Source organism: Lepidochelys olivacea (genome assembly GCF_965140295.1).
Source record: "Lepidochelys olivacea isolate rLepOli2 genome assembly, chromosome: 4".
In the NCBI taxonomy this organism is placed as follows: domain Eukaryota; kingdom Metazoa; phylum Chordata; order Testudines; family Cheloniidae; genus Lepidochelys; species Lepidochelys olivacea.
Genome location: NC_140414.1, coordinates 23,367,046 through 23,393,067, shown reverse-complemented (window position 1 = coordinate 23,393,067; position 26,022 = coordinate 23,367,046). Strand labels below are relative to the sequence as shown.

Below are 26,022 nucleotides of genomic sequence, written 5' to 3'. Positions count from 1 at the left end.
CAAGTATTAATTTCCTGTAAACTTCAATAATATTTCACCATTTCCCTGTTCCCTACAAACGCCACATCATACCCACAGTTCCATGTACAGCCCATTTCCGTTCTGTTGTACTGGTGCCATTTCCTCCAGATTTTCTGTATTACAAAAGTTATCTTCTTTTAGCAGGATGAAGTTAAAGGAGATTGATCATACTGCTATGCAGGCATGGAGTCCTGCCCAACAACATCCCATTTACCTGGCTACAGGTAACTTGTTGAAGAGTATGGTCCCTACCCATAGGGCTTTGTATGCATATGGCGTAGATTATAATATACTCACTGTACTTGTACTTTATAATAGAAAATTAATGTCCTGAAGGCTGAAATAGTAATTGAGAATGCAGTGCAGTGCCCACTTGAAATCATTTTTCAACCTCTGGAGTATCTTTCCCTAGAAATCAGAACCCCATACCTTGTAAACGTGCATGTTTGCCATAAATGTACGGCAGCAGTGGTAACTTAATTTCAAGGCTTCTCTCTCCTAAATCATAGGATTACATGACCCAGTCTTTACCAATGGCTTACAGTTTCTCAGTAGTTTTGGCTGCCAAAACTATTGCCTTTCTGAGTTTCCTCTGTTGTTTGTGTGGGATTTTCACACAGCAGCAGGGGAGTGTTCAGTGTACCTCTGAAACACTGAAGATTTTATTTCCTTTGTATGATTTGATGCTTTCATAATTTGAAATTCCATACTTTGTGTTATGTCATTCTGATACCATAGTGTGTTTCTGTGTAGGTACATCGGCTCAACAGTTGGATGCAACTTTCAGTACCAATGCTTCTCTGGAAATATTTGAACTGGACTTGTCTGATCCTTCGTTGGATATGAAATCCTGTGCAACTTTCTCCTCCTCGCACAGGTATGAATTGGGGTTCCAAATTTATGGTCTGCTTTATAAAAATGCATTTTTGGTGGCAACTTCAGTCCATGATATGGGCTGAAAGGACAGTGTATGAAGCTTTAGCTCTGTGTCAGTGTTATTAGGAAAGGTAAGAAGGATGGGCTTGTGGTTAAAGTTGTAGACTTGGACACTGGAGACCTGGTTTCAGTTCCTGTTCTGTCACAGACATCTTCGGCTTGTATCCGCTGGGTGACAGAATCATAGAAATGTGGGACTGGAAAGGAACTTGATAGGTCATCTAGTCCAGTCTCCTGTACTCATGGTATTATCTAGACCATCCCTGACAGGTGTTTGTCTAACCTGTTCTTAAAAACCCCACAGTCTCTTCCAGTAATTTGTTCTGGTGCTTAACTACCCTTATAGTTAGAAAGTTTATTTTCTAATGTCTACCTTAAATCTTCCTTGCTGCAATTTTAGTCCATTACTTCTTTTCCTGTCCTCAATGGTTAAGGAGAACAATTTATCACCCTCCTCTTCATAACAACTTTTTACATATTTGAAGATTGTTATCAAGTCTCCCCTCAGCTTTCTCTTCTTCAGACTCAAGAAACCCAGTTTTTTTCCATCTTTCCTCCATAGGTCATGTTTTCTAGACCTTTTTTTGTTGATCTTCTCTGGACTGTCTCCAATTTGTTCACGTTTCCCAAAGCGTGGCACCCAGAACTGGACATAGTACTCCTGTTGAGGCCTTATCAGTTCTGAGTAGAGTGGAAGAATTACTTCTCATGTCTTGCTTATAGTATTCCTGCTAATACATCCTAGAAGGATGATTACTTCTTTTGCAACAGTATTACATTGTTGACTCATGCTTAGATTGTAACCCGCAATCCTTTTCTGCAGTTCTCCTTCCTAGGCAGTCATTGCCCATTTTTCATTTGTGCAGTTGATCATTCCTTCCTACGTGTAATACTTTGCATTTGTCCTTATTGAATTTCATCCTGTGTAATTCAGACCATTTTTCCGGTTTGTCAAGATCATTGTGAATTCTAATCCTGTCCTCTAGAGTGCTTGCAACCCCTCCTAGCTTTGTATCATCCACAAAATTTATAAGTGTGCTCTCTTTTGTTGGCATCCTTTCGTCTGCGAGAGACAGTGTGAATTGCAGCCTATGATGTAGATGGTTTGCAACGTCTCTTGTGACTAAATAGTCCAATCCAAGATTTGCGTGATCTTTAGTGTACTCTGTATGCCATTATCTAAATCATTTATAAAGATATTAAATAGGACTACACCCGGGACTCATCCTTGCAGGGCCCCATGCAATATACTCTTCCGGCTTGATTGTGAACCACTGATAACTACTCTCTGAGTACCGTTTTCCAGCCAGTTGCACACCCACTTTATAGCAGGTTCATCTAGGCTGTATTTTCTAGTTTGTTTATGAGGTCATGTGAGACAGTATCAAAAGCTTCACTAAAGTTGAGCTATATCACATCTACTTCTTCCCCCAATCCTCAAGGCTTGTTACCTTGTCAAAGAAGGATATTAGTTTGGTTTGACATGATTTGTTTTGTTGTAAAGGAAGATAACAGTCAGAGCCCTGAGGAATTTCCAGAGAGCAGAGGGAAAGTGTTAAGTGTGCTCTTAAAAATAGGAAAGGGCAGTTACAGCTTCCACATGTTGTGTCATCCTATTGTGTTTAGGTATTGCGGGGGACTCATTTGATGTACCTGTGTGTTTTATTTTTGCATTCTGTATGTAGTTCAGTATTTACGCCTGGCTATTGGGAAGAAACGTTCCTGATTGTTTTGCTTCATTTAGACCCATATTACTTCTAACTTCATGCTGTATGTTTAGCTATAACTTATATAATTAGTATTAAAAATCCCAAAAGCCATCCTATTGACATCTTAGTGACACTTGCAGTAGCATTGTAGTGCCTTCTGTTCATTGTAAATTGGCCATAACAATGTCAATAAAAGTGAGAGGTGCTCTTCTTAGAGGTAGAGACGGATCTGAAAACTTTCCATTGACCTGGATTAGATCCATTAATCTTTCATACCAGATACAATGTCAGCACAAACATTAGTCCGTCCATTGACCCATAGTACTCTCAGTGGATGTGTGTGCAACACTTACAGATTGTTAACTGTTCATCAATTATAAGCTGTAGTGTCAGCATTAGTGTATTTTTATCAAAGATATGTATGACAGAAATATAGTGTATTGTAGCTCGGATACACTGAGATATATAAAAATCTAAATCCATTGAGGGATGATGATCATGTTTTACACCACCTTATTATGTAGATGGAAGTTAATTCCATTTCATTCTCCACAGTCCATTTTTAAATAATGATGTACAGGTCTAAAACTGTCTTCCAAAGATTTACACCAAACACAACTGCCTGAACTTTTAGAAATTATAAATTGATTAAATTGCAATCTGTACAGAACAGGAACTATGTCTTCCTTGTACAGTATCTAACAAGATGGGGCCCTGAATCTGATTAGGGACCTGGGCTGCTATCCTAATATAAATAATAACTGGGAACTGCTCAACACCAGGTTAGAGAGATAAAATTTAAGTAAGTTGTGCTGCATATACTCTTCTTGCTCCTTGGAGCATTCAGCATATAATACTGAGTAATGGTGGCATTGTTAGTGCTGATGTAATTTTAAAAAAAAGCCCTATCTCTTGGGGGTTGTTTTTTTTTTGTAGAAACTTATTAGTTTGCTTTCCAAATGCATTAAGGCCACTTTGTAAGAGCAATGCCACAAGAGGGTGTGTGTGGTTATGTGGAAGAAATGTACTCTTTGCATGGCTGAACATACAGGAATATTGTTTTATTATAAAACAACTTCGTTTAAAAAAAAGAAATCTGGATACTTACGGATTCAGTGTACTAGCTTGGGTATATTTCAAGTCTAAAAATATACTCTAAGCTCTCATTTAACATTAAATAAAACATTCTACACTCCAGGCAACACGCTTTCTTGTTTGTGTAAAAGTGTTGCCACTTGATAAGCATGAAGTACAAAAATAATTTTAATTGCAAGAGTGCAGTTGAGGAATAGGGCTTATGTCAAGGAGACCGTTCTCATTCACTCTCTGTTTGCCTCTTGCATAAGCAGCTGTTCATCAATATCAGAGATTTATGTGATTGCTTGTAGTTGGCTATGCTTATAATTCTCAATCAGGGATCATCTCACAGTCCTTTGCAAACATCATCTCAAAAAACCCTGTGAGGTAAGTAAGTATTCTGACTTTAGAGCCTTGAACTGAGGCATATATAGGTTGTGACCTGTCCACTGTCCCATTTTTGGCAGAATGGAAGAGCTAGGAATAGAAGCTAGCAGTTCTCAGTCTCATCATGCCTTTGATCTTACGACCAGCCTGCACTTCCTCCCATAAAATGTTTGTGTTTTTTATCAGGGAAAACATGATCATGTTCTGGCACTTATAATGATACGGCAGTGGATCTTCTTAAATTCTTTATTTTTTATCTTATAGGTACCATAAATTGATATGGGGACCTCATAAAATGGCTTCAGATGGCAGTCTTTCTGGAGTTCTAATTGCAGGTGGTGAAAATGGAAATATTATTCTGTATGATCCATCTAAAATTATTGCTGGAGAGAGTGAAGTTACAATTGCACAGAAAGACAAGCACACTGGGCCAGTAAGAGCTTTGGACGTTAATATTTTCCAGGTTAGATTTTTTTTGTTCAATATACACTGTCATGGATTAGTAAAATACTATAGGAAATGCTCTTCTCTTGTGATTTTTGCGGGAAAGTTGTATAGATATTTTTGCATATTTAAAAAAGAAAACAATCTTTGATACTAATCATGATTTGACTGGAAATAATCTTAAAAATCTGATTTGTTTTTCACCATTTAGGCTATTTACTTTGTGTATTTTTCTGTTTAGACATTGAAATACAATTTTTTCATTTTCTTTCTAGTCAGTTTCACTTTTCAGTTCTCATGCATTACTCAGGGTTTTCATGGTTGCAGACAGATGTTTTGAAATTCCTCCCCAAAACTGTTTTCACTGAAATTTAAAAAACAACTACTAAATATTAGTTTTTAGGTTTTGTAACCCTTCCATTTTTGTATGTTGTTGCAAAATAAAGATAAAATGTTGGGGCCTGAAACTCATTGGCTTGACACAATTCTTAAAAGTAATAAAGACTTAATCACAGAGCTAATTTAATTCCATTACTAATAAGGATTTATCTCTCAAGATACAGCATCTTTTCTCATCCATGACTGTTCTGTGAGAATTCAGTTTGTTTCGATTTACTAAGTAGCATTTTTTCTTTTGGCACATGTTTTTACTAAGGCAGTAATTAGTTCAGTGAACTGTGTTTAAATTGCATTGTTTCTGTTCTTGTTTATTATGAAGTTGGAACCTGTTTTGCAACCAGCATTAGGGTATGAGCAAAATGCATTGATATAATAGTTATTTTCCCTCAAGTTCATTCTCCTCAGATCCCATTGTTATTATCTTGGCATTCCTCTTCCACCTGTAAAACTGTTTCAAATGCTTCTTTTAATCTAGGAAATGTTCTTATAGGCCTTGATCCTGTGAATGCTTACTCATGCATTTATCTTTACTCACATTTGGGATCCCATTGAAGTCAGTGGGATTAGTAACACAAATAGAATTAAGCACAAGCTTAATTGTTTACAGGTTTGGGGCATTAGTACAATGGAGTCATTTTGTGCAACCCCATTCTTTGTGAGTCCATTTTCTGCGTAAGAGTACTGCAGAAACCAAGAACACTGCCCTGGGAATTTAGGTCCAGCTTGCTGCAGAGTATAGGGAGTCTTGGCTAATAAATAGTATTAGAAATCTTAAGGATTCATGTACCTTCTCTAAAGTGCTCTTGTTGTGACAAGGGCTACATTCTGAGCTAATGTCAGTTGGCACAGCTCCATAGATTGGGCCCACAGCATTTGGGAAGGTGAAGGCTGATGCCAGAAATACTCTCAATGTCCATTGGCATCTTTCTATTACAGACAAACCTTGTAGCATCAGGTGCTAATGAGTCTGAAATCTATATCTGGGACTTGAACAACTTTGCCACACCAATGACACCAGGAGCTAAGACCCAGGTACTGGAGTTATGTTTGTCAACTGATTTGAAGAATGCTGAAAAATATGCAGATTATTTAATTTATTTGAAATCTCATATAGTATTGAAGCAGTTCTAAGCACCAATCTCTGTTTTCAAAAACTTAATTTATATATTACAAATATTACCTTGAATGTAGTTAAGCCCTGGATAAACATCTGCTACTGTGAGATACATTCCTTAAACTAATTATGTAGATTTCTATTGGGGATAAGAATCGTACAAGTATGTTATTATATTACGTATATTGTATATATTTTGCTCCTGAACAATAAAATAACCCCCATTGGATGTTTGTTTTTCTGATTGTAAATTTATTGACTGTTAAGGCTAAAAGTGGAGATTTCTTTGCTTTGTTTTGAATATGATTCATTAATGGCTTCAATCTTTATGAAGCACTACAGGCAGGTTGTAATGAACACCAGTTTTGTGAAAATTGACTCTGAATTTACTGGAGACTTAAATTGCGTTCCAAGTAACCAACAATGACTCCATTTATAATGATGTTAATTGTGACTGTAGTGCTTACATGCAGTTTGTGTCCAGTTCTGAATTCTTTTGCACACCCAAACCTGCCAGTGAGGTTACAACACTTAACTCTTGTGTCAGCAGAACAACTTATCAGTTGTCACGCTTTCAGGTCTGAGTGAGCAAAATCCTATTGTTGTGCATTCCTTGTACTGTATTTTGTTTGGTTCCTAAGTGAGATTTTCTACCATAATAGTTGCAGAGACCTCTCAAGGGTTGACATTAGAGGCAGTTTTAACAAGAAAAGGCATGAAAGTTTGAGTTAGCTGTGGAATTAGCCAGTAATGACTCATCTTTTCATGAGGTAAGATTTTGCAGCAAGTTAAATCTGATGGGTCATTTTTGACCTGTCCCTAACTTTCATGGACGGAGTTGCATTTCAGTTCACCAATGGGTGTTAGAAAGCCAAGTCTCTCTAGTTTTTTCAGCGTGCTTTAAACATCCTTCACAGCTCCATGGAGGCTGTTTTTTGTAGTCTACTTTGGCATGTTCTTTTGTGTGTTTAAGTCTGAAGGATCTTTATGCTGCTGTGAAAGATGCAGATTAAAAAATAAGGTCTTAAACCTGGCTATTAATAGGTGGTAGTTTATTAGGCGATAGGTGTGACAGTTGTAGATATTCATATGGAATGTATCATCTTAATATCTAAGCACCGCTATTTAGCATGTGTTTTGTTTAAAGAAGACCTAGAGAAAAGAAGAAAATGTTAGTCTTCTGTCCTTTTTTCCCCTTCTCTGTGTTGTGTAAAGAAGGCCTGAAAGGTGCTTGTGGTATTGTGTATTTTAAGGTTTATTTTTCTCTATGTGAGTTTACATAGTTGTTAGTAGAAAAGCAGGTTTTATTTACCACGAAAGACTTTATGGTGACTGGAGAACTAGTGAATTTATTACATAATAGTTATTGAGAGAATGAAAGTTGAGTAGCAATCTGTGGTCAGGCTGTTTTAAAACACCCTGGTTTTAGCTTGTTTTTTGTTATCAAATTAGTCCAATGACTAATGAACATTTTGGAGACATGTTAAAGATCCGTGCCCTTTGAAGTAAGGTGTGAGAGCTTGTAATGCACATGCTCTGAGACACCCAAGAAATCTTCTAACATAATCAGGGAAGACCAGACTTAACAATCCTAATAAAGTTAAAAAAAATAAGCAGAAAAGAATTAACACTCCAAACAAAAACAAAAAACTCCACCTTTCATTTTTCTGTACGTCACAAAAGACCAATCAAGGGCACGAGTCCAATTTTTAAATACTTTTTTACGGGTCACTATTAAGCTCTTGGAGACAACAAACTTGCTCTGTCTTCCTCCATAGCTGGCTAATGCATCAAATTTATCACAGGCAGAAAGGAAGGAGGGGTGCAGATAGCCAGCCCATAGACAAAGCTACTGTATATTTAAATGCATGGGTTATAAAATTTCCTCGTGTCAATTTTATTTATTCAGGAAGGTAAAACAAACACATGGGCTATGAGGATTAGCTTTGAAAACTCGTAGTTTTAGCCAACTTATCTAATAAAAAAAAAATTGAGTTCTCTGTTGGAAAAAAAGATAATGTTGGGACGTGTTTTGTTTTCAATAGCCTCCAGAAGACATCAGCTGCATTGCATGGAACAGGCAAGTCCAGCACATCTTGGCATCTGCCAGTCCTAGTGGTCGTGCTACCGTGTGGGATCTGAGGAAGAATGAACCTATCATCAAAGTCAGCGACCACAGCAACCGGGTAATTTATTATGTTAAACTATCAAGAGCCTGTATTAATAATCATGATTAACTATTAGACGTATTTTTACCATAGTAAGACAAGTGACTGCACAGATTCTCATTAGACTCTTAAGTGACACAGGAACATGTCCCCATTTTATACTACCTGCTGTAGAATCTGTTAATTTTTTAAAGGGCTATAATTATATGCCAAAGGTGGATTATTACTTTAAATAATTAATTTTTGCAAATGATTCAATTAATATTGGCAGGGAAGGATTTTGGTAGGAAGTTTAGGGTTCAGGCAAGAGAAGGGGACATTATGTATTACTCAGCAGTGAGAAGTCACACTGGGTAAGTGATGCACACGATGCTGATAAATTCAGTATTGACCCATTCATGGCTGCAGTGGGAAGATTTTATTAAAATAGGCTGAAGTCCTGTCATCTGGAACAGTGTGTGTCTGAGAGGGAATAAAGCAGCTGATGCATTTACCAGTAGGTTTAAATAGTTTTACTTCCACAGTGAAGCTACTCCTGGAGGTTGACCTTGTGCCTTACAGCTCAGATGGAGGGTGCAAAGAACTCCAGCTCCCTTACTCTTCTGTACAGCAGCCAGGCACAGGTGCTCGGACTGCTCCCTGGCAAGACACTCCAGAGGTGTCAGGGGCAATGACCAACATCCCCAGTGCACTGGACAGAAGAGCAGGCTGCCTTGCTGTGGAAGGCGCATGATATTGGGGATGTAGAAATGGGAACATCCTCTTTGTCCCATGGAGAGCTCCCTGAAGCAGAATTCCTTCCAGGGCTCACCCTGGTGCACGGGCTGTGTCTCAGTAGCACAAGTGAATATTCCACATAAGGCTGACCACCCCCTGGTTGTTTGCAGCATGGTTGTCGCCATGTTTGTTCTAGGATACAAGAAAAACAAGGGGGTGAGGGATGAGGTAATATCTTCTATTGGACCAATTCCTGTTGGCGAGAGAGACAAGCTTTCTAGCTCCACAGGGCTCTTCTTCGGTCATACGGTTCACAGTTGCGGTATCTGGTTAAAGATTCATGTTTATAGTTAGGCATCTTACATTTATGAACAAGTTTATTAAAGGAAATTATTAATCAATGATTGCAAATATTTATATTGATAAATGATTTAAAGCGTCTAAAACCTCTAAGAGGAACTAACAGTTTAAAAATATACCTAACAAACAAGTTCTTGCTTATTTGAGTTACTAATAATAACTTAGACTTCCAGTCTTAATCTGATTTACTTTTCACAATCTGCATTTTGCCAGTTTCTCAGCATAGCTTGTTTCACCTTTGAGTTCCAGCACAATGCTGTAGTGTTTGCAAGGGACTAGTTGCATGCTAACAAGTGGTTTTAATTAAAATCTATATATTCTAAATTTCATTAAAATATTTATGTAAAGGTTTTTCTGTATTTGTTGTATTAAAACACATGTTTTGGACATAAACCACATGAGTGTCCTTTTGATATAGCCTTTGAAACACTAAATTCAAGTAGCATTCCAGATGTTATTAAATCAATGTTTTGGGAGCTGGACTGGGAGCTTATTCCATTTGTCAGTTCTTTGCTTTGAAATAGAGGAGAGAATTTGGATCTAATCATGGTGTAACCTGGCCTATAGTCTAGTTCAGTGATTCCTAACCAGGAGTATGTGTGCCCGTGAGGGTACGCAGACGTCTTCTAAGGGGTACATCAACTCGTCTAGATATTTGCCTAGTTTTACAACAGTCTACATAAAAACCTCTAATGAAGTCAGTACAAACAAAAATTTCGTATAGACAATGACTTGTTTATACTGCTCTATATACGATACACTGACATATAAGTACAATATTTATATTTCAATTGATTTATTTTATAGTTATATGGTAAAATGAGAACGTCAGCAATTTTTCAGTAATAGTGCACTGTGATACTTTTGTATTTTTGTGTCTGATTTTGTAAGCAAGTAGTTTTTAAGTGAGGTGAAGCTTGGGGTACGCAAGACAAATCAGATTCCTGAAAGGGGAACAGTTGTCTGGAAAGGTTGAGAGCCACTGGTCTAGTTACGGAAGAATACAGTCACGAAATGGGAATAAACAGGGCCACACTCAAGCCAGCATTCTCCGTGCTTCTGTTTTGGAGGGTTCCTTTTTTTTATAGCTCTGCTTAATTATCTTGTGGTCTAACACTACTTTATCTATCAGATGCACTGCTCAGACTTGGCATGGCACCCTGATGTGGCTACACAGATGGTCCTGGCTTCAGAAGATGACAGGTTGCCTGTAATTCAGATGTGGGATCTTAGATTTGCTTCTTCTCCTCTTCGTGTTTTGGAAAACCATACAAGGTATTTATGGCGGCTCGTCTGTAAATCTTGACTTTTCTTTATTGTTTAGCCATTTCCTCATTCTAATCTTGGTTTGTACACATTACTGTATTTTTACCCTCTATCAGTTGGTATAAATGCCATCTCAATTTTAAGCTCCAAGGCAGGTGCTTTAGCAGCTACTGTAATGCTTAATCTAGACTTTTAGTGATACGGCTAGCCTTTGTGCTCAGCAAACCTGTGCCAGTTGGCCACACTGGTTTTAAGGAGCTAGAACTGTGAAGAAGGTTTCTAGCTTTAATTTTTTTTTTGTAAAGTACAGTATGTTTCTAGCTGTTTCCTTTGAGAAGAAAGTCTCAAAAACTTAAACATATCTAAACCAATTGCAAGGGTGCAAAGGAAGAAGCAGCTGGGCTCTACTTCTGCCGGAGGGGTTGGGGAATCTAAAGATCCCCCACCCATACAAACACTAATACATGCTTTCTAATCCAAAACGAGTTGCGTAAATTTGGGGTGTATTCTAGTGAATCCTTTCACTAACTCTCCCCTAAAACCTTTTGGCTGACCTGGTGTACAGTGGTGTGAAAATGGTGGACAGGAGTTTACTGCATCTGAGGATGGAGGGCAGCAAAACACTGTGTTGCAAGCACTCCCTGAAAATGCCGATGTTGACTCTGCTAATGTTAACCCTTTAGTAATAAAAAGAAGATTGCCACAAGTATTATTCACAGTTCTTATCCTGCAATTTTCCGAGTCAGGTATTAGTGCGATATTTTATTCCCCAATCTACCTTTTGATATCCATGTTTTTTATCAATTGATATAGTATTTGGCTTTCAGGTACTTTGCTGGATTGTGCCCTAAGTCTGTGGCTACACTGTCATGACTCCTTGTGCAGAAAGTGGAAAAAATCTATTTCAATAAAACAAATGTTGGCAGCACCTTCTCTATTCTCTCAGCATAATGGGGGTAGCGAGGGACTTGGCATTTAATGATGAAGTGGCCAGGTAATCTAGATGCGTGCTAATGAAGGTGCCTCGTTAATCATCATGCATTTATATTAATATTTTCTTACTGTGGCTTTTCACACAGGGGTATTTTGACCATTGCTTGGAGTATGGCAGATCCTGAGCTGTTACTCAGCTGTGGAAAGGATGCTAAGATTCTCTGCTCTAACCCTAATACAGGGGAGGTATTGTATGCAACCCATTTTTAAAGGTCATAAACAGAGAAAGATTCTTTGCATTACATTTGTTGTGGAGAGTTGTGGAGAACATACCAACTTTGTACATAGATGACACAGTGATGTGAGCAAAATATTCTTTTAAGAGTCGTTAATATTTGTTTTACAATTTTCCCCTTCATACCAAAACTATGTTCTCTGATCCCAAACATTTTGTACACGCAACCCAACTGAGAAAAATTGGGTCAGTCTTATACAAAGGTGACCTCTTTAAAACCTGCGAGTGTTAGCTGCTACTGTCAGTCATATATATTATAAACCAGGACAGGACAAGACTTGTCACCTGCTCACTCTTAGGGTTCACTGAAGGGACACTGTCAGTTCAGTTTTATTCATTTCATCTGCCTCTGCTAAAAGTAGCTTTGTGAAGTGTACCTGTCTATGGGCTCTTGGTTTTTTGTCCATGGTTTCCTTGAGGTGTGTTTTTTGACACACCTGCTGTTCTTTGCAACCCAAAGAAATCATGAGTCAAAAATCTGGAGTCCGGTGATACATATGGGCAGGGGTGGAAGTGAGATAAAATACTTACCGGTAAGGGGGCCAGTCTTGGGTGGAAGGGGCGGGGCTGGGCGTCAGCCAATGCTGCACTGGGCTGTGGCAGCAATTTAAAGGGCCCAGGGCTCTGGGCGCTGCTGCGGTAGCGGCGGCGGTGGCCAGGAGCCCTGGCCCCTTTTAAATCGCTGGGCTCCGGGGCAGTTGTCCTCCCCCACCCCATCAGCGGCCCTGGGGGGGCGCAAAAGGGGCAGCGACGTTAAAGCACTGCCGTGGCAGCACTTTAACGTCAGCTGTGTACGAGCCGGTAAGGCAGCCACTTCTTACTGGTACGCTGTACCGGCCTACTTTCACCCCTGCATGTGGGAACCCTGAACCCTTTCCCTTGCACATGTGAAAGCCTTTGTAGACCACACACCTGCTCACTACCTCCTTTGGCCCCCACAGAGTAGGGTATTTGAGAGGTCCTGCTTTCTTTGCCCCTACTCTAAGGAAGGCGTTTTTGAAGGTGTTGAGGCTTCCTGGCTATGGGTTTTTGACTTGATTTCATCCCTTCAGAGTTACACATGAGAACTCTGATTTGGGGGAGAAATCAAATTAGAATTGATTGTGTCATTTCTTACTCTACCGTTTAAATGGCAGTACCCTACTCTAATACAGATGTTTTTGTTCCTACATCTTTATGGCTCTGATTTGGCAAAGCACTTAGTCACATGCTTAAAGTTAAGCAGGTGCGTAGTCCCACTGAAGTTAAGTATGTTTCACTGCTTTGTTGGATGGGAATTTATATGTCTCCCCTCCCCCCACTTTTTTTTTTAAGCTACAAGGCATTTTCAGCCAGACACTATTTTGTATTTGCTGTAGAAGTGGTAAGAATTAATGTCTGATTGTACTGATGGAAAATTAATAGAAGCTTTAATAATTACATTCCTTCCAGGTTTTTAACTGAACAACTTTTTAAAAGGGTGGGGATTCTTTATTCAGTAGACTTGAATCTTTGATTAAAATCTATGGGAAGTAAAGAGGTAGGTTTTTGCCCGCCAGAGGGCTCCCATAGTTGCTATATGACACAAGAGAAACTCATTGAGTCATGGAAACATAGTTTTAAAATATGAATATATTTTCTTTAGCTGTTTGAAATGTGCCCTAACACCTTCCTATGGATGTTGCCATAATGCAAAAAGACCCAAAACTGCACAAAACAATGGTGAAAGTCAGCATAAGTAAACAGGCTTCTCTGAAGGTTCAGCTATACCTCATTCTTCCAATCATGCCCTCATGCCAAAGCAACCAGCCTTCTGCTGTGCCCTGATGGGCAGCAGACCATGGTTCTGTTGAATCAAAGTGGGAAGCCAAGGGTTCTCAGCTGAGAAACTTAGCATAATTTCCAATGGGATTTAGGCTCCTAAATCCCTTAGGGTTTTCTGAAAAATGTACCCTAAGTGACTAGCCCAGGGTTGCACAGGATGTCTGTGGCAGAGGTGGGCACAGAAGCCAGATCTCCGGAGTTGCATTCCAGCATCTTAACCACAAAACCATCATTTTTCTCTTGAAAGCCTTTAGCCACAGTTTTTACTCCCTCCTTGCTCTCGTCCCATGGAGATGATTTTAAAGCAGGACACCATAATCCTGTTTCAGAGTGTAGTTGCCCATCGTATGGACACAGGATCTTTAGTGACACATTAGCGTCTATAGTGTCGTTTGTTATGTTAATACTGTTTCATCAAACTCTCTTTTGGCACAGGTGTTGTATGAGCTTCCCACAAATACCCAGTGGTGCTTTGACGTTCAGTGGTGTCCCAGAAACCCTGCTCTCCTTTCAGCTGCTTCTTTTGATGGACGGATCAGCATTTACTCCATCATGGGAGGGAGCACAGATGGTTTGAGGCAGAAACAGGTAGACAAGGTATTGAAAAATGTGAAGTTAGAGAGGAAAATACTTAGTTCCATGTGACAAAATTTGAAAATGGCGGAAGCATTGACAGTCGAAGTAGTACGCTAGACTGTTGAATAATTATCATGTACAAATATGTATCTTACATTGAACACTGCAGGAAATGTGCAATCAGTTTCTTTCTCTTTAAAGCTCTCATCCTCCTTTGGGAATCTTGATCCATTTGGCACGGGACAGCCCCTTCCTCCGTTGCAGCTTCCACAGCAGACGACTCCTCAGAGCACTGTTCTACCATTAAAGAAGCCACCCAAATGGGTCCGACGGCCTGTGGGTGCATCGTTTTCAGTAAGTGAGAGGCCCTTTGTAGGCTACTGAGTGGCAAAATTGACTTTGCGATAACGTTTCTGATATATTCTCTGCAAGAAGTGTAGAAGGGGTTCCATATTGCATTACAACAGAGCTTCACTCATTTGCAATAATCACTGGAAGGTCCACTGTGGGGTACTGCGTTTTGCAGTTGGTAGCCAAGCGAATAAATACGTTCCAGAATAATTTTTATAGGTGCTGCATCATCATACACTTTGTTAATATAGTTTGCTATGTCTACTTTAGTTTTCAATTATGAACTACACTTCATGGTAAAAAGAAAAGGAGTACTTGTGGCACCTTAGAGACTAACCAATTTATTTGAGCATAAGCTTTCGTGAGCTACAGCTCACTTCATCGGATGCATATGCTGTAGCTCACGAAAGCTTATGCTCAAATAAATTGGTTAGTCTCTAAGGTGCCACAAGTACTCCTTTTCTTTTTACCATGAAGTGTAACACGGCTGTTACTCTGAAACCTTCATAGTAAATACACTCTATGTTTAGTAACACCTTTGAAGTGTATGAGACCTCTCTGCTGTTAAGTCTTTGCTGAGAAGCAGGGTGAGAATGCCAAGTTTATTGACTTTTTCTTTTTTTTTAAGGATTATTGAAGTCACAGGTTAACCAAGTGAGATTTAGCAAGGTTCCACTGTACTTTGAGAGCAGAGCCATCTGTTCTATAAGTACATTGTTCACTTACTTCTAAGTTACAGGGTTTTAAACTGAGAACTAGAATATGCCAGGTTTTTGTTCTCTCAGTGAACCCTGACTCAGAATAGATATCTGTGCCAAAATACTGATCTAGTCTCAGCATAGTGTTATCTGATTCATAGGTTAAAGTGACATCTCCAGTAGGGTATAATTCATGTTGTTTTGGAAACAATTCATATATACTTCTAACTGTACTTTGGGATGTTGATTCCCATGATCTCATCCTAGTTCTCTATTAGCTAACTGAGAAATTTGGATTTGTGTGGGTTTTTTGTTTTATATTATACTGGCTTCATTTAGAGCCAAATTGGTTAACTTCTTTTTTTCTTCTTTTCCTATTATCCAAATCTTGTTTTTTTCTTGGCCACTTTTATTTCTGTCGCTCTAATCTGCCAGTTGTGTGCTGTCTAAGGTAGAGTTGCACATTTTTAGGCATATTTTCAGGTAGCACTTACCATGCCATATGTGTATGCATAATTTAATTATTTAACAATTATATTGTAGCAAAGGAGTGGGGTGGGCAAACTGCGGCCCGGTGGGTCACATCTGGCCCTCCAGACATTTTAATCCGGCCCTCGAGCTCCCACCGGGGAGCAGGGTACAGGGCTTGCCCCGCTCCGCGTGGCTCCTGGAAGCAGCGGCATGTCCCTCCTCTGGCTCCTATGCGTAGGGGCAGCCAGGGGGCTCCGCGCGCCGCCCCCGCAGCTCCCATTGGCCAGGAACTGCGGCCAGTGGGAGCTGCAGGGGCAGCACCTGTGGACAGGGCAGCACGCAGAGCTGCCTGGCCGTGCCTCCGTGTAGGAGCTGGATGGGGGGACATGCCACTGCTTCTGGGAGCCGCTTGAGGTAAGCGCCACACGGAGCCTGCACCCCTGCCCTTCTCCCATGCCCCAGCCCTGATCCCCCTCCTGCCCTCAGTCCCAGCCCAGAGCACCCTCTGCACCCTGAACCCCTCATTCCCAGCCCCACCCCAGAGCCCACACTCCCAGCTGGAGCCCTTCCCCGCCCTCCCTTACCTGAGTCTCCAATTCTGTGAGCATTCATGGCCCGCCATACAATTTCCATACCCAGATGTGGCTCTTGGGCCAAAAGTTTGTCCAGCCCTGTTGTAGCAGCACCAGAAGCCCCAATCAGGATTAGAGCCCCATTGTGCGAGATGTACAAATACACTGTCCGTGTTCCTGGGAGCTTTCAGTCTGAGGCTGTGATCCTACAAACGTTTATGCAAATGAGTAACTTTACTCTTGTGTGTAGTCTCAGTGCGTTCAGTGGGACTACTCACATGTGTAAGTGTTTGCAGGATTGGGGCATTAGAATGAATCAAGAGAGAAAATGTGTGTGTAAGTAATATATAAAGTGTGTGTGTGTGTATAAATGTGTGTGCATTGTATAAATACATTATATATGTAATATTTGGTACATTATTTATTAAATTACAGTTTGGAGGGAAGCTAGTTACATTTGAGAATATAAAGTCTCATCAACAAGGAGCTGAGCAGCAGCAGCACCACGTGTATGTGAGTCAAGTTGTCACCGAGAAAGAGTTTCTGAAACGTTCGGATCAGCTGCAAGAAGCTGTGCAGTCCGAAGGCTTCTTCAACTACTGTCAGAAAAAAATAGAAGCTGCCCAGACTGATTTTGAGAAAAATGTGTGGTCTTTCTTAAAGGTAATGTTTTTCAGATGTTTCTGAATTATTAAAGGATTCCCTAGCCTCTAAAAACCAATACTGAAAGTGGTTCTCAGTGCATAGTAAAACATTTTCAACAGAAGACACTGTGTAAAGATAATGAGGCAATTTCTAGTTTGTACAGTAGAATGAGATTAGATTCTGAAAATGGTATCAAATAATCCATGTACGTGGTCAAAAGAGATTACTGATGGCAGGCCAAGGAATCTTTGAAATAGGTGTGCTTTAGTATCTGCTCTTAAAGCTGTTCTAGCAGAAGCAAAAGAGCTACAGATTCTGGGGAAGGTTTGACACCATTTGGCCATTTGGCCTAGTGTTGGTAGGTCTTTATACTAGCCCAGGTAATGAGAGATTTCAGTTTTAGTATTTGGTAAGGTAAAATATAATAGGCTTTCTGTTATTAGTTATGACATTTTGTATTTTCAGAATAAGAACTAAATGGAAATTCAAGAGGTCCAGTTACTAGGCATAGCTATACTCAGAGGCCCAGGTCCTCGGAGTCCACAATTAAGTTCTCCCTTTTTAACACATTTTGCTTAATCATTGATTCCCAATAAATGATTACGCATGTCAGTTGAAATTACAACGGGGAAAATGAAATTAGGATTCAAAACATGCTTCTTTTGACTGTGAGTTGTTGGGTTTTTTTTAAGGTGAATTTTGAAGAAGATTCTCGTGGCAAATACCTTGAACTTTTGGGGTACAGGAAGGAAGACCTAGGGCAAAAGGTAAATCTGTTTGAAAGTTGTGTATTTATTAAGTATTTATACTGAGGAATATATGGAAATATAAAATATTAGAGACAGGATCAGAAGTTTGAGGAGCTTATATTATTTGGCATATAGATGGAGAGTTGGAATGGCAGTAACAAAACAGAGCATGTGAGAGGACAGAACATTTTTCTGAGTAGTAGTATCTTGAGGATGCTTCCTGATAACTCAGTTAAAGTTGTATTATCCCAGGATGCAGTTATTATCCTATGTTAACTACTGTAATTCAATTACTATCCTATAAACTAGTGGTCTCCAACCTTTTTATGCCCAAGATCACTTTTTGAATCTAAGGGCAATCCAGGACCTAACCGCCTCTTCCCCGTGGCCCTGCCCCACTCACTCCATCCCCCCTCCCCCCCCCGTCCCTCACTCTCCCCCACCCTCATGCACTTTCACCAGGCTGGGGTAGGGGGTTAGGGTTCGGGAGGGGGTGCAGGCTTTGGGCTGGGGCCGAGGGGTTCGCAGTGTGGGAGGGGGCTCTGGGCTGAGCCTGGGGCAGGGGGTTGGGATGCAGGAGGGGGTGGGGATGCAAGCTCTAGGAGGGAGTTTGGGTGCAGGAGGAGGTATAGGGTGCTGGCTCTGGGAAGGAGGTCAGGGGTGGGGCAGGGGTTTGGGGTGCAGGAGGGGGTATGGGGCGCTGGCTCCAAGAGGGGGCTGGGTGTGGCCTCCTGCTGGGCAGCACTTACCTCTGGTGGCTCCCAGTCAGCAACTGGTGCAGTGAGGCTAAGGCAGGCTCCCTGCCTACCCTGGCCCCACAGTGCTCTCGGAAGGGGCCTACACGCCCCTGCGGTCCCTGTGGAGGGGGCACGTGGCTCTGCACACTGCCCCTCTCTGCAAGCTCTGCCCCCGCAGCACTCCTGGCCAATGGCAGCTGCAGGAGTGGTGTTTGCAGGCAGGAGCAGTGCGCAGAGAGAGACACCTGTCCCACCTCTCCAGGGCTGCGCTGGCCACTTCCGGGAGCAGGGTGGGGCCAGAGTCGGCGGGGAGCCTGCCTTAGCGGCAACCACACTGCACCACCGGAGCTTGCGATCGATCGATCGGTTGGTGACCACTGCTATGAACAGTACCCTCAGGTTATTTAAATACCGCTAACTTGAAGACTTATTATTTAAGCACCAGCAGTGTGCTCATTGTTCAAGAAGGTCCAGAAAAACCACAGCATCTGTGAAATTTTTGTCTAGATACAAAACACCTGACGAGACCATGGAGACAGTTCTGTCTGGAGCTTTCTAGGGCAGTAGCAATATTTTTTAAGGTATAGATTCTCCTCTTGTTGTAGACACTCAGGTTAAATATTTAAAAGCGGTTGGCAGGATTTAGATACATCTATTCAGTTTAATAAATGTGTGTCTTATCCTCTAGACTGCTTTGAAAATCCGAACATCATTTTTTCCCTGTTAATAGGAATTACTCATGTATGTGGAGATGCAATTCAATGCAATTACACATGTATAGTACATAGTTAAAAAAACTGAACCCTCTTTTCAGTGTTAGATTAACATAAAATACGAAGATTAATCCTTTTTTTGGATCTGGGTGGTAATAATTTTTAGGAAACAGAAACCCCCCTTCCTCCCCTCCCCCACCAAAAAAATAACCCCCCCGCCATCAATCAAAGCCATTTACATTCAGAAAGATAGATGTTTTCTCCACCTCTTGAACTAGCAATTTGCACTGTTTGGGTACAGTTCACCTCTTTCTAACCAAGAAAAACATCCTTATCTTGGAGTGACAGAGTTAAATCTGGTCTCCAGAAACAACCGTCGCCTAAATAGGATACAGGGGTAAGTCTACAGACCCACAGTTTTTCATTCTTGTGTTTAAAATTGGTGTCTGGTGCCTGTTATCAAGAAGACAGCAAGGCACTTCAGACCCTCAGACCTGTACTTTGATTAGGTGACAGTTCAAAAATGTCTATAAGTGTTAATGGTAAGGAATTTAGTGGTGTATGTAAGTGTGGTGGTATGGGACTTGATTGATCTTTTAGGTGAATTGATGTGCTTTGAAATAGAAAATGAGTTTTCTGTGTCAATGCTCTGCATCTTCATAGTATTTTCTGTGTCTCTGCTTACATGAATCCTTGAAATCTGACGTTAGGGCTGCCAACTTTCTGCTTGCACAAAACTGAACACACTTGCCCAGCCCCTTCTCCGAGGCCCTGCTCACTCCATCCTCCCCTCCCTCTGTTGCTTGCTCTCCCCACCCTCCCTCAGTCGCTCATTTTCACCAGGCTGGCTCAGGGGGCTGGGGTGTGGGAGGGGGTGAGGGCTCTGGCTGGGGGTGCGAGCTCTGGGGTGGGGCCAGTGATGAGGGGTTTGTGGTGCAGGAGCGGGCTCCTGGCTGAGGGGTGGAGCCGAGGGATTCGGAGTATAGGAGGGAGCTCCAGGCAGAGGCAGGAGGTTGGGGTGTGAGAGGAGGTACGGGCTCTGGGCTGGGGGGTGCAGGTTCTGGGGTGGGGCCAGAAATGAGGGGTTCATGGTGCGGGAGGAGGTTCTGGGCTGGGGCACGGGGTTGGAGTGCAAGGTTAGCATGTGGAGCCCCCTGGCTGCACCTGCGTGTAGGAGCCGGAAGGGGGACATGCCAGCTCTTTCCCGGAAACCACGAAGCGCAGAGGCTAGCAGGGAGCCTGCCAGCCCCGGCACCACCAACTGGACAGTCAACGGCCTGGGCAGCTGTCCTGACCGGAGCCACCAGGATCCCTTTTTGACCGGGTGTTCTGGTCGAACTTTTCTGAGCTTACTTTTCAAGCCATCTACTTTATCTTGCAGTGCTGTGTTTTTCACCTTTTTCAGTAGAACAGTGTTGCATCTATTAGGAAATCTCTAGTTTGTTTTCCTTTAATTTTGACTAAATTGGTTCAAACACTTTACTCATTTTTGTAATTTGTAGCACCTCCAAACTTAAGTATGTCTGAAAAATAGCTAGTTTTCAGCAAAGAATTGCACTTTAAACTGAATCCGTGTTATCTATTGAGTTGAAAAAATACAGAATGACTGACTAATTTTAGAGTTAATGACATCTTGACAACAAAAAACAGTGAATCTCAATTTATTCTTTAACATTTTTAGGTTCCTTACCTTATCCCTAATATAAAAAGAGCAATTGGTGTCAGTTTGCCAAAATAAGCTTCTAGTAGCATGCGGATTTATTTTATTATTTTTTGGTCTGGCACTCTGGCCAACACAAGGGAACTTCTGGAATATCACTTTTCATTGCTGTATTTACAGTAAAGTAAATAAAAATGAGAGTCTAGAAAAAACCCTGTGCATTAAGCTAAATTTCCAGACTAGAACAGCCTTTAGGGATACTATTCAACCTGTAGAACTAGAAGTAATCAGATGAGATTAGTGGTATTAGAAAAGTCATCCTGTCCAGCTGCTAGACTGCTTTTCCAGTCTGTATTTTAACTCTTTATGTATACATTAGGTTGGGATTTTCAAAGGGACCTAAAGGAGTTAGACACCCACTTCACATTGAAAGTCAATGAGAGGTAGGTGTCTGAACTCTTCCGCCTGTTTGAAAATCCTACCCTGACACATTGTCCTGCTGTGGTTGAAACAATCCTAACAAAACCCAGTTTCTCTAATCACTATAGACAGGGATATTTTTCCCTCTGAGAGCTGTGTTATAACATTATTATTTTATTACTACACTAGAACTCAGAAGCCCCAATCAGGACTGGGGCCCTATTGTGCAACACAACGGAAGACGCAGTCTCTGCCCTTCCAAGAAGATTTTAACCCTTCCAGTCTCTGCCCTTCCAAGAAGATTTTAACCTTTAGAAGTGGTCAATTCCATCACGGTTTGGTTAGCATGGGTCTCAAAGTAAATTCCTCTTCACAATGATCAGGGCAACATTCTAGCATGGTTTCAACTCTCATGCAATCAGGGCCTTCTCTTCATCTCCAACTTATGGTGACCTGCGAGATGTTAACATTTGCTACATACCCTAAAGTAAGAGAGAAAACCACTTCTCTAATAAATCTTATTTATTTTGTAGATTACTTCAGCTCTGAATAAAGAGAGTCTTGTAGATGGCAAACTAGAGGAGGTAAGCAAACAAAAACAACAAAAATCTTTTTTGCCATATTAATATAACAAAAATGTGCCAGGTAAGAATAATTTCTCTTTTAACTCAGTAGTTGTACCAGAACATATGAATGACTCAGATTATGAGAATGTTGCAAATTTACAATTTCCACATAAAATACGAAAGTTCATATGAAAAAAAATCCCTGAAATCTCTGGCTCTAGAATTGTGTGAATATCATTAGTTAGTTTATTTCTCATCACCCAGTTAGCAGTTAATGGTGTGTTTGTTTTAGGATCTCTGTATACAGGGAGAGAAATTAATCTTGACACTTGTCTTGTAGGGTTTCTTTGTTCCTCCATATTGGTTGCTTTTTTAATCCTTTTGTAGTGTCCATTACAATGTTTATGTTGTCTATGGGTGTAGAAAGGTGCCATATCCTTCCTGTTGTCAGGCAATCTCTGCAGCCTCTGGATCATTAACAAAAAGAAATGCAACGTGTTGGGGGAAGAGCCACCCTGGTTTTTTATCATTTTAAAATAAAAAATGGATTTAAAAAGAAATCTTTTTCAATATTTGGGGTGGGGGGAGAGTAAAGGACTTCTGTGATGTCCTCTCCCTCCTCTGGTCTTAGAAGAACCACAATGGCTTGGAAAGCACAGAGTAAATAACCTTCTTAGCTAGCCCAGAAATAAACAGCTCCTCTTCTCTCTTTCTCTCTGCAGCCCCACATTCTCAGCAAGTCATGTTTTTGTAGGCAATCACTACTTATATTGCAATTTCTACCTTCCCTTAAACAATTGCTAAAACAAAGTGCTGTGACCTCTGGTTAAATCTAATTAAAGTAGTAATTCACACTAATGGTAGTTCCAGGGAGAAATATAATCTGTGACATTTAAGTGCTCATCACTCTGGAGACAGACAGTAGGGAGAATCCTGCCCTTATCATATGGAATGAGGAAGCTGGGGAAGGGAGCTCTCACCACAACAATAATCTAGGGGCTGTCCAGGTCCAGGATTGTAGGGGTGGGAGAAGGTAGAGAATACACTGCCAGGCAGCATGCTTTGCTCCTGTCAAGAGGAGCAGTTTGTGGCCCTGGCTAGTGTGTGCTGTACATTGCTGGATACGGATTGAGGGGGCTGCCTACTCTTCCCAGAGTGAATATGGTGCACCAGTCGGTCTGGAAGCTAGGCCCTTCTTGTAACATGGTGCTCACCATGCCCTGCTGGGGTCAGCCTCCTGGCCCCTCTCCCCAATGAGTCAGGACCACTTCAAGCTGGTGCAACACCTGTGCTCTTTATTCCTGTGTCCGGTCCCCACCAACCAGCTCCAATTATTTACAGAGCATTTACAGGTTTGGCTTAGCACAGGCCTCAGTCCCAACAGGCTCCTGGCTCCTTCTGTGCATACTCTCCCCTCCTGGTCTCCACCACCGTCCCCCCGAACTCACTTCCTCTCAAGCTTTTAGCCCCTGTTAATGAGGCTGGCAGGTGTGGCCAGCTTCCAGGACAGTCCTAAGTAGTGGCCCAGCCCCAACCCACTCCCCCTGACTGGGGCTGGGGTGGCAGGAGCTGATTAGGGCTTCCCCTGCAGCGCCTTGCCGTACTTCTCCCCTAGCATACCTGTCTGCATTACAGAGAAGGATTTGGCCTAATGGTTTAATTTTCAGCATGTGGGACTGAATCTGAGATTCCCACAGCTTTCTTGTAAGAATGGCTTGCATTGAATATGCATATTCTTTTTCTTTTTAATGGTCTAAAGTGATAGTGAAATATACCCTCGCCCTACATTCTCTCCCTCACACTCTCTCCTTTGTCAGAGTCTGTTACAAATGCTCTTCGTTTCATCATAGTGCACGTGCTCTTTTGGCTACCGTCAATTAGTGTCAAATTAAAAAAAAGTGGCTACATGTGTTCAGATGGCTAATTTGAAACCTGTGGCCTGGTCTACACCTACAAATTATATTGACCTAGCTGCATTGCTCAGGGCTATGAAGAACTCTGTGCCCTGTGCAAAGTAGTTAGGTCGACCTAACCCCCACTGTAAATGAAGGAATTCTTCCATCAGCATAGCTACCATCTCTCAGAGAGGCGGATTGTCTGCATCAGTGGAAAAAACCCTTCTGTCGGCGTAGGAAGCATCTACCCTACAGCAGCTACCATGGCGAATCTGCAGCGCTGTAGCTGTGCTGTTGTAGTGTGGATGTGGCCTAAGTGTGGCTCTAGTTAGTGGGAAAAACCAAGGAAGTGAAGACATTTACATTTCTGCAAAAGGAGTTCTGCTCTTGGCAGACTCGCTTTGTATATTGTTGGGCTCGTGTTCCTTTTAATCTGTGTTCTTCACAGCTGAGTGTCTCTCTCTCTCTCTCTCTCTCACCCCCTCCCCGTCCTGCTAACTTTTTCCAAATGTCATCTTCCATTCTCTGCAAAAGGCTCTTAAAGAATCTGACCAATCAGTACAAAGTGATGAAGAAGATAGCCACGCTACTGAAGAGCCGTTCTTGGGAAAGGTAAGCGTTGGCTTCTGTATTAACTATGTTAGGTTATCACACACTTACCCACTGCCTTAACAGCTCATTTCCTTTCTGGTGCGTCTTTCTAATGTTCTCTTTGTGTGTGTATTGTACCTGTGCATATTTGCACAATGGCAAATGAGATGGGAGGTAGTCATTCAACAGTTTCTCTGCTCAGGTTTGGTCCACACAATGAAAAGGTTGAGAACTCATGTTCGAAGGAGACTCACACTGGGTAGTACACATTTCTATATGAATTTTATTTTAAATTAAAAAATTAACACGTCGTGCATAGATTTTCACATTGGATTTGAGATACTTGAGGGGTTTTTTTTAAGTGAAAGATCATAAAGGGTTCTGTTGTAGAGGCTGCTGAATGCTCTGGCCCTTATCCAGTATAGCATTTTTAAGCATGTGCTTAATTTTCAGCGTGTGAGTGGTCTCATTTCAATGCCCAGAGCAAGTATGTGTTAAATGCTTTGCAGGATTGAGCCAGGGTGCCCAGGACTTTGCAGGATCACGCACCAGATCTCTGTGCAGTAAAGTTAAATGTTAGCTAGATAGCATTAACATACAGAGCAACCTTTTTGTGGGGAAAAAATATTTGCTTATTTAAAAAGCAGTACATACCAACCTGATGCATCATGCTGGAGCAATTAGATGCTTGGACATTGACTCACCCTGACACCTTGAGCAGGTGACGTAACTTTTTGGTTTCCCTCTCTGTAAAATGAGGATGTTATCATCTGCAGTCCTCACAGTGGGACTGTGAGGATTGATTACCGAAAGTTTCTGGAGGTTTTTTTTATTATTATTATTCTGTGCATTCATGCATGGAAATCCCAAGGCTTGTAATTGCTCGCAATGTCTAAATACTTGCCAATGTACTTAAATGAGCCTCTTCCCAGTGAGGTGAACCCTGACGTTTTTGAAGTGTTTTTCCCCTAATTGCATCTAGTTTTAATAATGCTCACCAGTGATCTGTCAGCAGTGGTGTTTGTGCATTTACATTGCTAGGTAGATCACTAGGTACACTCAGGACTTTTCCGCAGTGCCCAGAGATTTGCTTTGTGCAGGTGCCAGGAGAAGTTAATGGCATTGTGTAGAAACACAGAGCATAACAATGCTCTTTAATTCTAAGTTAGTAGCCTCTTGGGGAATGGCAGTAAGAAAGCATACCATGCCCTCCAATATAAGGTGTATGTCTTCAAACATGGATTTATTTAGCCATATCTTTGCATAGGCTGAAAAACTGCACTTTTCCTCTCTAATAGAGAACAAAAGAGGAGTCTGAAGATCTGACACCTGGAAAAGAAACGTTTAACATCTCTGTCAGTGGAGGTAAAACCTGTTTATATTGATTTCATGGTACTTGCAAATATTTTTACTTATTGAGCTATCACAACTGTAGTATTACCTAAATTCTCTTTATATGGAGCCTTCTGCCTAGGGAATGTCAGAGAGTCTGTTATTTACTCGCATTTCAATTATTTTCACTTCTATATTAGCTTTCACCCAACAGTCTCAAAGTACTACAACACCTGTGTTAGGAAAAGTAAGGAATTACACAGGGATTGCTTTCCCCATCACTACAATGCATCCATCTCTGGGTAGTTTGACACCTTTTTAACTGCATATAGCAACTCTACACAACAGTTTAGGACAGACTGTTAGGAAGGATCCTGTACCAGTTGACACCGAAACTAGAGGAAGGGTTTAGTAGAC

The 26,022-nt window shown here is 41.3% G+C and overlaps 1 protein-coding gene across 10 annotated transcripts in view; it reads left to right on the top strand.

The window, feature by feature from the left end:
- Positions 1–26,022, top strand: part of SEC31A (SEC31 homolog A, COPII coat complex component) — a 69,590-nt gene that overhangs the window by 6,575 nt on the left and 36,993 nt on the right. For 9 of the 10 annotated variants that reach the window (XM_084627389.1, XM_084627388.1, XM_084627387.1 and 6 more), the window contains exons 2-15: positions 163–245; positions 775–898; positions 4,395–4,593; positions 5,910–6,005; positions 8,133–8,273; positions 10,465–10,607; positions 11,678–11,777; positions 14,065–14,226; positions 14,407–14,559; positions 16,733–16,960; positions 17,635–17,709; positions 21,755–21,805; positions 24,217–24,294; positions 25,572–25,638. In XM_084627389.1, coding sequence (XP_084483515.1) covers positions 167–245; positions 775–898; positions 4,395–4,593; positions 5,910–6,005; positions 8,133–8,273; positions 10,465–10,607; positions 11,678–11,777; positions 14,065–14,226; positions 14,407–14,559; positions 16,733–16,960; positions 17,635–17,709; positions 21,755–21,805; positions 24,217–24,294; positions 25,572–25,638 — 1,696 coding nt within the window. In that variant the 5' untranslated portion in view covers positions 163–166. The remainder of the gene's footprint in view (positions 1–162; positions 246–774; positions 899–4,394; positions 4,594–5,909; positions 6,006–8,132; positions 8,274–10,464; positions 10,608–11,677; positions 11,778–14,064; positions 14,227–14,406; positions 14,560–16,732; positions 16,961–17,634; positions 17,710–21,754; positions 21,806–24,216; positions 24,295–25,571; positions 25,639–26,022) is intronic. The other variant, XM_084627383.1, reaches the window with a different exon arrangement.